This window comes from Triticum aestivum, chromosome 3D (assembly GCF_018294505.1).
Source record: "Triticum aestivum cultivar Chinese Spring chromosome 3D, IWGSC CS RefSeq v2.1, whole genome shotgun sequence".
NCBI lineage: Eukaryota > Viridiplantae > Streptophyta > Magnoliopsida > Poales > Poaceae > Triticum > Triticum aestivum.
In genome coordinates this window covers 549,731,102-549,749,174 of record NC_057802.1, presented here as the reverse complement: position 1 = coordinate 549,749,174, position 18,073 = coordinate 549,731,102, and the positions used below count along the sequence as shown (strand labels likewise).

Sequence of the window (18,073 nt, the reverse complement as noted above, 5' to 3'; positions counted from 1 at the left end):
CATCGTAAGTTAACAAACAGAGAATGGAAGTGCATCGAAGATCGGTTTGAGAAGAAACTGAGTTGCTGGAAGGGCAAACTCATGTCATATGGAGGCCGATTGATTCTTATTAACTCGGTGCCCACGAGTATGCCTATGTTCCTCTTATCTTTCTTCGAAGTCCCAGTTGGTGTTAGGAAAAGGCTGGACTTCTATCGATCCTGATTTTTCTGGCAGAGTGATGAACTCAAGAGAAAGTACCGACTAGCCAAATGGGATATTATCTGTTGACCAAAGGACCAGGGGGGCCTTGGTATTGAGAATCTTGAAGTCAAGAACAGATGTCTTCTCAGTAAGTGGCTGTATAAGTTATCAGTTGAGACTGAGCCCACGTGGGCGCAGATTCTCCGTAGTAAGTATCTGCAGTCCAAGACCTTATCCCAGGCGACAGTGAGACCGACTGATTCACCGTTTTGGAAGGGGCTTATGAGAGTCAAAGCTGCCTTCTTTAAGAGAACAAAATTTATAGTCGGTAATGGTAACACCACTTGCTTCTGGGAGGATACTTGGCTTGGTGAAACGCCGTTGGCGATTCAGTATCCGTCCCTGTACCGTATTGTTCAACGTCGCGATGCTCTTGTTGCAACGATTATGCAGTCCATTCCTCTTAATATTCAGTTTAGGAGGGCGCTTGTTGGCGACCGGTGGGAATCTTGGCTTCATTTGGTGAGTAGACTGATGGAGGTTCAGCTATCTCATCAGCCCGATCAGTTTTGTTGGTTGCTTACTAGGTCTGGAGAGTTCACAGTTAAGTCGATGTATATCGATGTCATTAACTCTAGCGCTATTCTTAGTTCCAAACATGTTTGGCAAGTCAAGGTTCCTCTGAAAATCAAAGTGTTTATGTGGTTTGTACATAAACAAGTCATTTTAACAAAGGATAATTTAGCTAAGCGCAACTGGACAGGATCTACTAGGTGTAGTTTCTGTGATCGGGATGAAAACATAAAACACCTTTTCTTTGACTGCCCGTTGGCGAGAGTCTTGTGGCACACGGTTCATATTGCCTTTAACATTACTCCTCCGAATTCGGTCGGTACGTTATTCGGAACGTGGCTTGTTGGGATAGAGTCCGAAACAGCTAGACACATTCGCGTAGGAGTATGTGCTGTGTTATGGGCAATTTGGAACTGCAGAAATGATTTGGCTTTTAACCGAACAACAAATATTCATTTTTTGCAGGTTTTATTCCGAGCTACGGCGCTGATCCGTATGTGGTCCTTACTCACTCCGACGGAGGCCAGGGAGCGTTTGGTTATTGGATCTGTCCGGTGGGAGATGATAGCGCGGGATATCTTCAACCGGTTTGGATGGCGGTCATGTAATAGGATAGGCCATAGTTTACCTATCTTTGTTTTGCCAGCCGGTTGTGGCTTTTCGGCCTTTTGTGCTTGGCCTTGTGGCTCTTTGTGAGCTTGCCGTTATTTTGATTTCAGACGATACAACCTTGTTGAACTTATTTGTTTATCAATAATTATGGCCGTATGCATCGTTCTGATGCAGAGGCCGGGGAGTCCCGCTTTTCGAGAAAAAGCATAAATTAGCATGTTATATGCACAAAAGTTACTGGAAGGTGTGTTTTCGGGTCTGCGATGTGGAAGTTAGCATGTTATTTACACATAAGTTCCTCATATCAAAGTTACCACGACGTCCGTAAGTCAATTAACAGGCATGAGGTGCATAAATTGCCGTCCTATTTATGCACAAATTACCGAGGGTATGTTTCAATAAAAAAAATCCCACATGAAAAATCATGTACATATGAGTTCGTTGTTTACGTGTACCTATTTTATAGCCAGAAGGGTCAATAGAAAACCTAGGTTGATGTGTTTTTTTTTAAAGTTCGTATTTGAAATGATGTACAAAAAGTACTCTATTTAGTCAAGCTGATCGTGATCATGGAACGTCATCTAGTAGGCTCAAATCCCGCTAGCTGTTTTTTCCCTTTTCTTTTTCACTCGCATTTAGTATCGACAAAAGGTCACATAAAGTACTTGGCTTAAAAGAAACACAAACGGATCGTTGGTGGGGTGGTTATTGACCTCGTGTTCCCGTGAAGCGACCACGGTTAGAATCCTATGGGGGGCATTTATTTTTGCGAACGAGGAGATGTGTTCTGTTCCCTGACGATGGAATCCACTCGGGAGGTGCGATCAATATCTGACCGCTCTGAGATCGTCTGTTACTAAAATACAGTCGACTGGAAAATAGCTTTTCCGATTTGTTATTAGTCGGAGCCAAAAGACCAACCAAAATTCTTTAGCTGAGCTGTTGAACAATTCTGTTTAACTGCCCGAGTCCAGGTTTCTAGCATTCGAAGCATATCATTCCAAGGCCCTGTTAGGGAGCATTGTGAAGTTTTACTGGCTTCAGCAGCACAGTGGATACAGAGCACTGAACACAAATACTAACGATTTGAAGTGAATGATGGCCTTCGTCGAAAAACCTGACAGTGAGAATTAACCGAACTGAACACAAACTGCAATTTTCAGCGACCGCATTGCATGTTTCTCAAAATTCTATGATTATGCCATGATCATTCAACTTATTTCATTGTATTTGTATACATCATAAGATTTTTCTTTTTTAGGATGAGCAACACGACTTGTGAAGTTTGGACTCCAACTGGGCAGCTCACGAATGGCGGACCTAGAAATTTACTGAAACCTGAACAAAGTGAGTGCCATTTCCACTATCTACATAGCCATAAATTTGCACCCGAGCTGCTCGGACAGGAGGAACATTAGGAATGTCGGATTCTTCCAGGCGAATCAGAGCGCGCAGATCGCTATTCATCATAGATTCTTCAGGCGATCGCACCCTTAATCAATTTCAGAGAATTTAGCGGGGTACCTCCTAGCTTCATGTCCTTCATCATCAGTGGAATGGCAAGATCACGACGACGCTGCTGCTCCATGCCCCGGTGGTAGAACACGGTGGCGGCCACCGCGGAGTAGAGCTGCACGCCGGCGGACGGCAGAAGGAACCCGAACAGGCTGCCGAGCAAAAGCACGCACCCGCCCTGCCCGCAGTTCAGTGCAAACGCGTACACCGGGTGGGTGGCCAGGGGCAGCACGACGCTCACCACTAGCACCTGCAGGGCGGCCTCCTTCCAGCTCGCGGCCGCGGTCATGAGCCGCCACGCGCGCTGGAGATGAGCGGCCGCGCCGCCACCGACGTCCCCGCCTTCCTCTGTCGCCGCCGTCGCCGACGCGGCGATGGCGACCGGGAAGACCGCGGCGAGGCAGAGGCGGAGGAGGAGCGTGGCGAGGAAGACGAACAGCAGGACGCCCTGCACGAACGACTCCACGCCGCCGGTGTCCGAGTGGCTCCAGCTGTACCTGTACCAGGAGTGGAGGTAATACGCCGGGACGGCCGTGGACGCGAGCTCCGCGGCGGTGACCAGCGCGGCGCAGGCGAAGATGCCGCGTGGCCGGGGGGTGCCGCGCACGAGCTCGGCGAGCGAGCGCGGCCGGTCGCCGCGGAGCGTGGCGCAGGCGGCGAGCGCGACGGCGGCCTGCGTCCCGAACTTGCTGGCGAGGTAGGCGAGGTGGAGGACGAGCAGCGCCGCTGGGTGCAGCCAGATCGTGGGGCCCGACAGGGCGTACTCGTGGGCGAAGTGGACGGCGACGGCGAGGAAGACGAAGGTGTGGGCGAGGACGAGCGAGAAGACCGGCGCGAACAGCCTCGCGTTCCGGGTGGGGAGGATCAGGGAGTCCGCGACGAAGCCGGCGCACGGAGAGAGGGGCGGACCTCCCGGGCTCGCCGGTGCGGCGACCATGGTGGGACGAACTGGTCTGGCTAGCGGCTAGCTAGGGGGCTTGGTCGCCGAGAGAGCGCGCTTGTGGCTTGTCGATGGTCGAGAGGCGGGTGGTCACCGGAGAAGAAGATTCTCATGAGACGACTTGGGATGGAAGTCTGGAGTCTTTGGTTGGTCAGTCAACTGAGTGGGTGGAGGAAATTATGTTGCAGTATGCCGTGCTGTTTGGTTTCTTCGCGAGCGGAGCGGTCGAGGCATCCGCCCATCATTTTCTTCTCCTTCCTTGTTCTTTCCCGCGGCATGACGGCACGGCTTATTCGGGTGGATGATCATCATCCGCGTCTCTCGTTTCCTTTTTGTCTCCGTTTGGATGGAACCTTGAGCAATTCTGTTGCACGCTGGAGGTCTGAGGTTGAGAGTTTTTAAGGACATATATATACCCAAAGTTTGCCAATTGGTATAATAGCCACAAGGGCCAAAAGTGTGCAAACAAACACCCATAACGCTTCCTACCAGAGAGATAGGGTCCTGGCCGGCGCCAAAAATCCCAACCGTCACCCGACGTCTCCCCCTCTCGTTAGCGGGGGAGGTCATATTGGGTGGGGGATAGGGGTGCCGAGGAGGTGCTGGAAGGGACAGGGAAGGAGATGTATGCTCGAGTGGCGGCTTTCAACGGGCGATGCTCAATTGAGGCGTTGGTGAAGTCAACGGCGGCCGGAGGGATACAGCGCGCCGATCTTCATTGGTGGTCTGGCCTGACTAGATCATTGAAGAAGAGGTAGTTCGTGCATGGTTCTGGACGGCTGTGAGCTAGACATCAGCCCGGGATTTTTCATATAGCGGCATGGGTGTTTTGATTCAGGTTTTCTTTAGGGAGTTTTCGTATTTGGTGTGGAGCGGCGACGTGGTGGTGTTGCCCGAGTGTATGAATAATGGTCTACTCGGATATCCCTGCTCATTTGGAGGTGGCGTGTTTCTCGCCGGCGGAGGACCTGTGGAGCCGTGTCTTCGATGGGTCTTTCGGGATCCAGTCAGTTTAGAATTCCAATTGATTCAGGCAACTTTCATGATCTTTGAAGCTTCTACATGCCCTTACCGCCTTTTCTTCTCCGTGATGGCAATTTGCTTTGCAGATAGCGGTCGTCGGCGTCTTCTGGTCTACATTAACGACTTCTTGCCCACTGCTTCTAGAAGCTCCTGGGTTTTAACAAGTTTCCTTCCTCAAGGCGAAGGCCCAGAGGCGGCATCGAGCTATGGTCATGGTGTGCTACCGGTGGATGCAGGAGGAAGAAAACTTCGACACCCCAAGATTTTGAATGTAATTTTATCTTTCTGTATGAGTGTGTTTGTAAGAACATGTGATAATTAATAGATGACCTTGATAATTTTCAGAAAAAAGTGACAAAAGTGCAAAATAGAAACATTTTTATATTCCTAAAAAAACAGCCAGCTATTTTCCATTTGGTGCGTGATGGAGTTTTCCGTTTGTCGGATCTGTAGGCGCGCAACTTCGGGGGCTCTTAATTTGTTGATCTATTTTGATTATTCGGGTTTATGTCCTCATTTTATTTTGGGTGGTGGGATTTATTGGGTTTCCAGGAAAAAAAAAACAATGTCACTGCGCATCGTCTCATATACGTCCCCGGCATGAGGGTGGCCATGTCAATATCATCGCCGCAGTCATATACGTCACCGCAGTCATTCGGGCACCGTTATAACGTTGTCCATAATCTACGTCCTGGAACGAAAGCACAATGTTCCTAAAATACTATCTCTAGCAAGCTTATCTTCAATATATTCGCTAATACCTCCGTCACAGTCTTAAACATGACTATGCATGGATTGATCGGTAAAAAAAATCCTAACACCTATGATTTTCTATCTTTGGCATGAGTACCATAAAAGAATTCTTGATCGTTACTAGATCCCCCTCCTCATGTGGTACGGGAAGCACTACAGTAGTCAACTCGTCGCCACACATATCCCAGTGTCACTGGAAAATGTTGTGTAGGAAAATCATCTGGACCCGTGCAGAGAATGTTATGCTATGTAGATGGTTGGAGTAGTGTGCTCCCACCTATTTTTTTCAGAACGACCTATAACTTTATTCAAACTCAAAAAATTAAAGGTACAATGCTTCAGATCAAACTCCGCGCTGGATTAGAGCAGGCCAGTTGAGCAGGTCGGCGCGGCCTTCCTCCATGTGCCGAAGCAGGAGGCTCCGCCGCCGGTTTCTCCCGCTGGATCTACTGCTGGTATAAGTAGTGCATCATGGTGGCTGACGGTGAGGGGAGCAGACCGGAGCAGATCTGCCGGCGGGGAAACTCCTAGCACTAGAGAGACAGAGGCAGAGGAGGAGGCGTTTCAATCTGATTTTATCTTAAACGCTTCGGTGGCGTGACTGCTCCGAGTCACGGCACCAGACGTAGAGGATGGACGTCGTGCCGGAACCGGACTGGATCCTTGTGGATGTACTACAAAGAAACAGGAAGGGCATCTCCCCTCAAAACGCCCGCGTTCGTTCGGATCGAGCTCTCTGGCCGAAATTTTTCGTCAAACACGGTAAACTATTTGTTTGCGGATCAATTCAGTTGTCGAACTTTCGCAAACTAGACGGAAACTGAGAGGCCTTTGCGGAGCCCGGGGTTGTGTCACCCCCGGTCCACCAGGACTGGCTGGAGACGCATGCGTGGGCATCTTCTACTATGGAGGTGTCGACCCAGACTCTGCGACTGATGTCAGGCTAGGAGTGAAAGGAGACACCTTTTACTTGCTATCGTGGTGGGTGCACCATGATGTGGGCGGTGAGTGGCATCTCAAACATGGATGCAGAGACGGCGGCCCCAGATTGCGGTCTGCGTGGTTGGCTCTTTGGCGGGCACGGTGACAGTAATGGCTTTCTCTCTTGGTCGTGTGGGCGGCGAGAGGGGGAGCGGAGGGTGGCTCTGGGGCGCTCTCTGTCACTAGCAGTGGAGACACCCGAATTCGGATCTGGAGTTCCGAGGCATGGGGGAGTTGCCAAGCGAAAGCTCTGCGCTTTATCGCCGAAGACGGCGACGCTCGCGGGTGTCTCTCTCTTCTCGAAGACATCATCGTGGTGATCCTCTCCCCATCACGGTCCCGAGTGAAAAACCTTGTTCGTGGTGACTCAGCAGCAGTGACAATTATCGCCGTTATCCCTCCTAAGAGCGTTGTCGTGGAGCTTAGGTGTTTTAGGACACTGCGTGCGTTGTACTCAGATCTTTCTGTGCTCTCTTTTCGGTAGCGTAGTCGTGTGCGTCTTGCATGAACCGGTTATCCTGGGATTGGTGTTGTAGGAGGGCTACTCCATCACCTATTGTTCATCCATGTACTTTGTTCATTTGTTCCTCTATATATAAAGAGGGGAGAACGCCTGTTTCGAGAGGGAGTGTGGACCGCCGCCATGTAGTACTATATCCTGACCGCCTTGCTTTGCATCTGCGCCCTACTCGTCTAACATCGTCATTGTACCTCTCTGGTCGTCGCCCAGTCATACATGGACGCCCGCAACCCCGACTCACGTGCCTGCGCGCATTGGACTACGCCGCCGTCCACCTAGGAACCGTCCATAGCCAGGTAGCCTCCGCCCCCTTGTCGACGCCGTCCATGACAGACAACACACCTGGAAGGTGTTCGGTCAAATGACATAGATCTCTTTTTGTTGAATTTTTGTTGTTTTCTAGAATTAAGCACGATGGCGGGGTATTCGGTGATGGAGACGAATTGATGTGGGATGCATGGAAGATTGTTTATGCGGACTTTGTAGGCATGAGAGAGGCAAGACAACCTGTTGTTTTGGCAAAACATGCATGCTTCGTTTCTTTAGCAAAAGCACTTTGCGCCTTGTGACTGTTGGGGAACGTAGTAATTTTGAAAAAAATTCCTACGCACACACAAGATCATGGTGATGCATAGCAACGAGAGGGGAGAGTGTTGTCTACGTACCCTCGTAGACCAAAAGCAGAAGCGTTAGCACAACGCAGTTGATGTAGTCGTACCTCTTCACGATCCGACCGATCAAGTACCGAACGCACGACACCTCCGAGTTCAGCACACGTTCAGCTCGATGACGTCCCTCGAACTCCGATCTAGCCGAGTGTTGAGGGAGAGTTTCGTCAGCACGACGGCGTGGTGACGATGATGATGTTCTACCGACGCAGGGCTTCGCCTAAGCACCGCTACGATATTATTGAGGTGGACTATGGTGGAGGGGGGCACCGCACATGGCTAAAAGATCAATGATCAATTGTTGTGTCTATGGGGTGCCCCAGCCCCCGTATATAAAGGAGCAAAGGGGGAGAGGTGGCCGGCCAGGAGGGGCGCGCCAGGAGGAGTCCTACTCCCACCGGGAGTAGGACTCCCTCCCTTTCCTTGTTGGATTAGGAGAAGGGGGGAAGGAGGAAGAGGAGAAGAAGGAAAGGGGGGCGCCGCCCCCCTCCTTGTCCTATTCGGACTAGAGGGGGAGGGGGCGCGCGGCCTGCCCTGGCCGCCCCTCCTCTTCTCCACTAAGGCCCACTATGGCCCATTAAACCCCCGGGGGGTTCCGGTAACCCCTCCGGTACTCCGGTAAAATCCCGATTTCACCCGGAACACTTCCGATATCCAAATATAGACTTCCAGTATATCAATCTTCATGTCTCGACCATTTCGAGACTCCTCGTCATGTCCGTGATCACATCCGGGACTCTGAACTACCTTCGGTACATGAAAACTCATAAACTCATAATATAACCGTCATCGAAACTTTAAGCGTGCGGACCCTACGGGTTCGAGAACTATGTAGACATGACCGAGACACGTCTCCGGTCAATAACCAATAGCGGAACCTGGATGCTCATATTGGCTCCCACATATTCTACGAAGATCTTTATCGGTCAGACCGCATAACAACATACGTTGTTCCCTTTGTCATCAGTATGTTACTTGCCCGAGATTCGATCGTCGGTATCTCAATACCTAGTTCAATCTCGTTACCGGCAAGTCTCTTTACTCGTTCCGTAATACATCATCCCGCAACTAACTCATTAGTTGCAATGCTTGCAAGGCTTATAGTGATGTGCATTACCGAGTGGGCCCAGAGATACCTCTCCGACAATCCAACAAGTACCTTCGGAGACACCTGTAGAGCACCTTTATAATCACCCGGTTACGTTGTGACGTTTGGTAGCACACAAAGTGTTCCTCCAGTAAACGGGAGTTGCATAATCTCATAGTCATAGGAACATGTATAAGTCATGAAGAAATCAATAGCAACATACTAAACGATCAAGTGCTAAGCTAACGGAATGGGTCAAGTCAATCACATCATTCTCCTAATGATGTGATCCCGTTAATCAAATGACAACTCATGTCCATGGCTAGGAAACTCAACCATCTTCGATTAACGAGCTAGTCAAGTAGAGGCATACTAGTGACACTCTGTTTGTCTATGTATTCACACATGTATTATGTTTCCGGTTAATAAAATTCTAGCATGAATAATAAACATTTATCATGATATAAGGAAATAATAATAACTTTATTATTGCCTCTAGGGCATATTTCCTTCAGTCTCCCACTTGCACTAGAGTCAGTAATCTAGTTGACATCACCATGTGATTTAACATAAATAGTTCACATCTTTATGTGGTTAACACCCATAGTTCACATCGACATGTAACCAACACCCAAAGGGTTTACTAGTCAGTAAACTAGTTCACATCGCTATGTTATTAACACCCAAAGAGTACTAAGGTGTGATCATGTTTTGCTTGTGAGATAATTTTAGTCAACGGGTCTGTCACATTCAGATCCGTAAGTATTTTGCAAATTTCTATGTCTACAATGCTCTGCACGGAGCTACTCTAGCTAATACTTCCCACTTTCAACATGTATCTAGATCGAGACTTAGAGTCATACAGATCGGTGTCAAAGCTTGCATCGACGTAACTCTTTACGACGAACTCTTTATCACTTCCATAACTGAGAAATATTTCCTTATTCCACTAAGGATAATTTTGACCGTTGTCCAGTGATCTACTCCTAGATCACTATTGTACCCTCTTGTCAAACTCCTGGTGAGGTACACAATAGGTCAGGTACATAACATAGCATACTTTATAGAACCTATGACTGAGGCATAGGGAATGACTTTCATTCTCTTTCTATCTTCTGTCGTGGTCGGGCTTTGATTCTTACTCAATTTCACACCTTGTAACACATGCAAGAACTCTTTCTTTGACTGTTCCATTTTGAACTACTTCAAAATCTTGTCAAGGTATGTACTCATTGAAAAAACTTATCAAGCGTCTTGATCTATCTCTATAGATCTTGATGCTCAATATGTAAGCAGCTTCACCGAGGTCTTTCTTTGAAAAAACTCCTTTCAAAAACTCCTTTATGCTTTTCAGAAAATTCTACATTATTTCCGATCAACAATATGTCATTCACATATACTTTATCAGAAATGTTGTAGTGCTCCCACTCACTTTCTTGTAAATACAGGCTTCACCGCAAGTCTGTATAAAACTATATGCTTTGATCAACTCATCAAAGTGTATATTCCAACTCCGAGATACTTGCACCAGTCCATAGATGGATCGCTGGAGCTTGCACATTTTGTTAGCACCTTTAGGATCGACAAAACTTTCTGGTTGCATCATATACAACTCTTCTTTAAGAAATCCATTAAGGAATGTAGTTTTGACATCCATTTGCCAGATTTCATAAAATGTGGCAATTTGCTAACATGATTCGGACAGACTTAAGCATCGCTACGAGTGAGAAAATCTCATCGTAGTCAACACTTTGAACTTTGTCAAAAACCTTTTTCGACAAGTCTAGCTTTTTAAATAGTAACACTACTATCAGCGTCCGTCTTCCTCTTGAAGATCCATTTATTTTCTATGGCTTGCCGATCATCGGGCAAGTCAACCAAAGTCCACACTTTGTTCTCATACATGGATCCCATCTCAGATTTCATGGCCTCAAGCCATTTTGCGGAATCTGGGCTCATCATCGCTACCTCATAGTTCGTAGGTTCGTCATGGTCCAGAACAGGATTACCGTACCACTCTGGTACAGATCTCACTCTGGTTTACCTACGAGGTTTAGTAGTAACTTGATCTGAAGTTACATGATCATCATCATTAGCTTCCTCACTAATTGGTGCAGGAGTCACAGGAACAGATTTCTGTGATGAACTAGTTTCCAATAAGGGAGCAGGTACAGTTACCTCATCAAATTCTACTTTCCTCCCACTCACTTCTTTCGAGAGAAACTCCTTCTCTAGGAAGGATCCATTCTCAGCAACGAATATCTTGCCTTCGGATCTGTGATAGAAGGTGTACCCAACATTTTCTTGTGGCTATCCTATGAAGACGCACTTCTCCGATTTGGGTTTGAGCTTATCAGGTTGAAACCTTTTCACATAAGCATTGCAACCTCAAACTCTAAGAAACGACAGCTTAGGTTTCTTGCCAAACCATAGTTCATACGGTGCGTCTCAACGGATTTAGATGGTGCCCTATTTAACATGAACGTAGCTGTCTCTAATGCATAACCCCAAAACAATAGTGGTAGATCGGTAAGAGACATCATAGATCGCACCATATCTACTAAAGTACGGTTACGACGTTCGGACACACCATTACACTGTGGTGTTCCAGGTGGCGTGAGTAGTGAAACTATTTCACATTGTTTTAACTGAAGGCCAAACTCGTAACTCAAATATTTTACCTCTGCGATCATATCGTAGAAACTTTTATTTTTGTTACGATGATTCTCCACTTCACTCTGAAATTCTTTGAACTTTTCAAATGTGTCAGACTTTGTGTTTCATCAAGTAGATATACCCATATCTGCTCAAATCATCTGTGAAGGTCAGAAAATAACGATACCCGCCGTGAGCCTCAACACTAATCGGATCGCATACATCAGTATGTATTATCTCCAATAAGTCAGTTGCTCGCTCCATTGTTCCGGAGAACGGATTCTTAGTCATCTTGCCCATAAGGCATGGTTCGCAAGCATCAAGTGATTCATAATCAAGTGATTCCAAAATCCCATCAGCATGGAGTTTCTTCATGCGCTTTACACCAATATGACCTAAACGGCAGTGCCACAAATAAATTGCACTATCATTATTAACTTTGCATCTTTTGGCTTCAATATTATGAATATGTGTATCACTACGATCGAGATCCAACAAACCATTTTTATTGGGTGTATGACCATAGAAGGTTTTATTCATGTAAACAGAACAACAATTATTCTCTAATTTAAATGAATAATCGTATTGCAATAAACATGATCAAATCATATTCATGTTCAACGCAAACACCAAATAACACTTATTTAGGTTCAACACTAATCCCGAAAGTATAGGGAGTGTGCGATGATGATGATATCAATCTTGGAACTACTTCCAACACACATCGTCACCTCGCCCTTAACTACTTTCTGTTCATTCTGTAACTCCCGTTTCGAGTTACTAATCTTAGCAACTGAACTAGTATCAAATACTGAGGGGTTGCTATAAACACTAGTAAGGTACATATCAATAACATGTATATCAAATATACCTTTGTTCACTTTGCCATCCTTCTTATCCGCCAAATACTTGGGGCAGTTCCACTTCCAGTGACCAGTCCCTTTGCAGTAGAAGCACTTAGTCTCAGGCTTAGGTCCAGACTTGGGATTCTTCACTTGAGCAGCAACTTGCTTGCCGTTCTTCTTGAAGTTCCCCTTCTTCCCTTTGCCCTTTCCCTTGAAACTAGCGGTCTTGTCAACCATCAACATTTGATGCTCTTTCTTGATTTCTACCTTCATCGATTTCATCATCATGAAAAGCTCAGGAATCATTTTCGTCATCCCTTGCATACTACAGTTCATCACGAAGTTCTACTAACTTGGTGATGGTGACTAGAGAATTCTGTCAATCACTATCTTATCTGGAAGATTAACTCCCACTTGATTCAAGCGATTGTAGTACCCAGACAATCTGAGCACATGCTCACTTCTTGAGTTATTCTCCTCCATCTTTTAGCTATAGAACTTGTTGGAGACTTCATATCTCTCAACTCGGGTATTTGCTTGAAATATTAACTTCAACTCCTGGAACATCTCATATGGTCCATGACGTTCAAAACGTCTTTGAAGTCCCGATTCTAAGCCGTTTAGCATGGTGCACTAAACTATCAAGTAGTCATCATATTGAGCTAGCCAAACGTTCATAATGTCTGCATCTGCTCTTGCAATAGGTCTGTCACCTAGCGGTGCATCAAGGACATAATTCTTCTGTGCAGCAATGAGGATAAACCTCAGATCACGGATCCAATCCGCATCATTGCTACTAACATCTTTCAACTTAGTTTTCTCTAGGAACATATCAAAAATAAAACAGGGGCGCTAACGCGAGCAATTGATCTACAACATAGATATGCTAATACTACCAGGACTAAGTTCATGATAAATTAAAGTTCAATTAATCATATTACTTAAGAACTCCCACTTAGATAGACATCCCTCTAATCATCTAAGTGATCACGTGATCCAAATCAACTAAACCATAACCGATCATCACGTGAAATGGAGTAGTTTTCAATGGTGAACATCACTATGTTGATCATATCTACTATGTGATTCACGCTCGACCTTTCGGTCTCAGTGTTCCGAGGCCATATCTGCATATGCTAGGCTCGTCGAGTTTAACCTGAGTATTCTGCGTGTGCAAAACTGGCTTGCACCCGTTGTAGATGGACGTAGAGCTTATCACACCCGATCATCACGTGGTGTCTGGGCACGACGAACTTTGGCAACGGTGCATACTCAGGGAGAACACTTTTATCTTGAAATTTAGTGAGAGATCATCTTATAATGCTACCGTCAATCAAAGCAAGATAAGATGCATAAAAGATAAACATCACATGCAATCAATATAAGTGATATGATATGGCCATCATCATCTTGTGCTTGTGATCTCCATCTCTGAAGCACCGTCATGATCACCATCGTCACCGGCGCGACACCTTGATCTCCATCGTAGCATCGTTGTCGTCTCGCCAATCTTATGCTTCTACGACTATCGCTACCGCTTAGTGATAAAGTAAAGCATTACAGAGCGATTGCATTGCATACAATAAAGCGACAACCATATGGCTCCTCCCAGTTGCCGATAACTCGGTTACAAAACATGATCATCTTATACAATAAAATTTAGCATCATGCTTTGACCATATCACATCACAACATGCCCTGCAAAAACAAGTTAGACGTCCTCTCCTTTGTTGTTGCAAGTTTTACGTGGCTGCTACGGGATGAGCAAGAATCGTTCTTACCTACGCATCAAAACCACAATGATAGTTTGTCAAGTTGGTGCTGTTTTAACCTTCGCAAGGACCGGGCGTAGCCACACTCGGTTCAACTAAAGTTGGAGAAACTGACACCCGACAGCCACCTATGTGCAAAGCTTGTCGGTAGAACCAGTCTCGCGTAAGCGTACGCGTAATGTCGGTCCGGGCCGCTTCATCCAACAATACCGCCGAACCAAAGTATGACAAGCTGGTAAGCAGTATGACTTGTATCGCCCACAACTCACTTGTGGTCTACTCGTGCATATAACATCTACTCATAAAACCAGGCTCGGATGCCACTGTTGGGGAACGTAGTAATTTCAAAAAAATTCCTACACACACGCAAGATCATGGTGATGCATAGCAACGAGAGGGGAGAGTGTTTTCTATGTACCCTCGTAGACCGAAAGCGGAAGTGTTAGCACAACGCGGTTGATGTAGTCGTACGTCTTCACGATCCGACCGATCAAGTACCGAACGCATGACACCTCCGAGTTCAGCACACGTTCAGCTCGATGACGTCCCTCGAACTCCGATCCAGCCGAGTGTTGAGGGAGAGTTTCGTCAGCACGACGGTGTGGTGACGATGATGATATTCTACCGACGCAGGGCTTCGCCTAAGCACCACTACGATATTATCGAGGTGGACTATGGTGGAGGGGGGCACCGCACACGGCTAAAAGATCAATGATCAATTGTTGTGTCTATGGGGTGCCCCCTGCCCCCGTATATAAAGGAGCAAAGGGGGGAGAGGCGGCCGGCCAGGAGGGGCGCGCCAGGAGGAGTCCTACTCCCACCAGGAGTAGGACTCCCTCCCTTTCCTTGTTGGATTAGGAGAAGGGGGGAAGGAGGAAGAGGAGAAGAAGGAAAGGGGGGCGCCGCCCCCTCCTTGTCCTATTCGGACTACAGGGGGAGGGGGCGCGCAGCCTGCCCTGGCCGCCCCTCCTCTTCTCCACTAAGGCCCACTATGGCCCATTAAACCCCCGGGGGGTTCCGGTAACCCCTCCGGTACTCCGGTAAAATCCCGATTTCACCTGGAACACTTCCGATATCCAAATATAGGCTTCCAATATATCAATCTTCATGTCTCGACCATTTCGAGACTCCTCGTCATGTCCGTGATCACATCCGGGACTCCGAACTACCTTCGGTACATCAAAACTCATAAACTCATAATATAACCGTCATCGAAACTTTAAGCGTGCGGACCCTACGGGTTCAAGAACTATGTAGACATGACCGAGACACGTCTCCGGTCAATAACTAGCGGAACCTGGATGCTCATATTGGCTCCCACATATTCTACGAAGATCTTTATCGGTCAGACCGCATAACAACATACGTTGTTCCCTTTGTCATCGGTATGTTACTTGCCCGAGATTCGATCGTCGGTATCTCAATACCTAGTTCAATCTCGTTACCGGCAAGTCTCTTTACTCGTTTGGTAATACATCATCCCGCAACTAACTCATTAGTTGCAATTCTTGCAAGGCTTATAGTGATGTGCATTACCGAGTGGGCCCAGAGATACCTCTCCGACAATCGGAGTGACAAATCCTAATCTCGAAATACGCCAACCCAACAAGTAGCTTTGGAGACACCTGTAGAGCACCTTTATAATCACCCAGTTACATTGTGACGTTTGGTAGCCCAGAAAGTGTTCCTCCGGTAAACGGGAGTTGCATAATCTCATAGTCATGGGAACATGTATAAGTCATGAAGAAAGCAATAGCAACATACTAAACGATCAAGTGCTAAGCTAACGGAATGGGTCAAGTCAATCACATCATTCTCCCAATGATGTGATCCCGTTAATCAAATGATAACTCATGTCCATGGCTAGGAAACTCAACCATCTTCGATTAATGAGCTAGTCAAGTAGAGGCATACTAGTGACACTCTGTTTGTCTATGTATTCACACATGTATTATGTTTCCGGTTAATACAATTCTAGCATGAATAATAAACATTTATCATGATATAAGGAAATAAATAATAACTTTATTATTGCCTCTAGGGCATATTTCCTTGAGTGACGCGCACGTGACCAAGATCGTAATGTGAATTCACTAGCCCATCGGTCGTATACTGGAAGCACATATTATTGACCAAACAAGGGTTTATGGAAGATTTTAAACAAATTCTTCAAAGGAGGCTATTTTTTCGAAGAAATAAAAACTAAGTAGTACAAACAAATACTTGCTAGAAGAAAAAGTAAGCTAAGCATGCATTCAATGGAATAACAAAGTCATCGGAACAAAAGAAAGCATACACAGTAAGTACCAATACAAGTAAAAAAGGCGCACAAACATGCGAACACACTTAAGTACTACATGACTTACGACAAAGCGAAACATAGCAGGCACAACGAAATATGAAAGTCTTCACACAAAGTCGTCAGAAAGGGAGGAGACAAAGTCTTCACAGTTCAAGTACTGAATGTAAAGAGGCGAAGAAATGAAACCATTTGCTCACGGAAGACAATGGATTTGTTTCCAGTTCAAGTTGTTCTAACAACTCTATATCTGGTTGGAGAGACTAACACTCAACTCAGAAGACAAAGTCTTCACCTTATTCTTCTTGAGCTAAGGTCACTTAGATCTCGCTCAATCACTTGTGGTAAGCCTTCGAGATAGACTTCCGAAACCTTCATAGACTCATTCTTTGGTAACCCACAATTCACCCTTGGATGCTTAGAGGATGACGCCTAACCATCTAGAAGATCACAGTCTTCAAACGTAATAAGTCTTCGGTTCACTCAGAACAGATTCTTCAGTGATTCTCAATCACTTTGGCTCCGGGTAATTTTATTTTCCTCATATGGATTATCCCAAATGCTTCGGAGGATAGGTTGCTATAAATGACACTTGTCATGCAATAAGTTGGAGCAGTCGCCAACAAAGAGTGGAGAGGCGGCTGTTTATAGCCGGAGAAGTCCCAGGGTGAAATCACCAATAGGTGCCTGAGCCAGATCATCGAGAACTCGACACGTGTTTAACGGTCGGATTTCAAATACACACGATAACTTTACTTGAGGAACAAGTAAAACTGACTTCTCATATAGTAGAGATTTCGCTCATCTTACTATAAAGCTGTTCATGCCTTTTTCATCGACATTACAAAAACGCATACATGTCCTTTTGGTCTGTACATGGGAAACCCCATGAACCCTGGCATTTCGCCTGGACATGAACTTACACGTTTGGCAACTTCAGGGAAGACACCAGAGACTTTGATGTCTCCTTCGGCGTCATGTCAGATGGTCAGCGCACGCGAGCACCACGTCGGCCAGGCGAAACGTCAGCGTAGTCACGTCCCCCGTGCAACTGAAACCCCAGAGATGTTGGTGTGATAAAAAAAGATCAACTCCGAATAATATTTTCAAACGAGGTCAAATCGTGTTTATCTTTGTGTTTAAGGTCAAAACAGTGATTTTGACCCATCGACTTCTTCAAAGAGACGCCTCATCGCTGGACTACAATGTTTTTTTGACCGAAACGGCAGGTGCTCTGCCTTTTCATTATAGAAGGGGGAAAACTGTACATAATTGCGAGGTTCAGCAAGAGGAAACAAAAGAAAAGGGGTCTGGTGCTACATCCAGCAGCCCAGCTGTACAAGCCTTACATGACTACTCCCTTGCCTCCATAAGGAGGCCTAGGTCATCTCTAATCAGCCAGCAAACTCCTTCAACTGATTTCTGCTCCTTCCTGAAGATACGCCTGTTTCTCTCATTCCATATGTTCCACCCCACATAGGTCGCAGCCACACATTCGTCAATCACTTCTTCTTTCCGCTTGAGTAAGCAGGTTTTGTCCCACCAATCACTAATCGAAGTGGCATGAAGTGTAGCAGTCGCCGCCTTTGGGTACTTTGTAGCCATGTGATGCCAAACTTCTTTTGCAAAGGGACATTTCAAGATCAG

General features: G+C 46.3%; 1 protein-coding gene across 1 annotated transcript; it reads right to left on the bottom strand.

The window, feature by feature from the left end:
* Positions 1-2,546: 2,546 nt before the first annotated feature.
* LOC123075332 (uncharacterized) lies at positions 2,547-4,079 on the bottom strand. Its single transcript, XM_044497967.1, has one exon. The coding sequence runs from the start codon at positions 3,818-3,820 to the stop codon at positions 2,846-2,848; it is 975 nt and encodes a 324-aa protein (XP_044353902.1). The 5' UTR covers positions 3,821-4,079; the 3' UTR covers positions 2,547-2,845.
* Between the last annotated feature and the right edge of the window lie 13,994 nt (positions 4,080-18,073).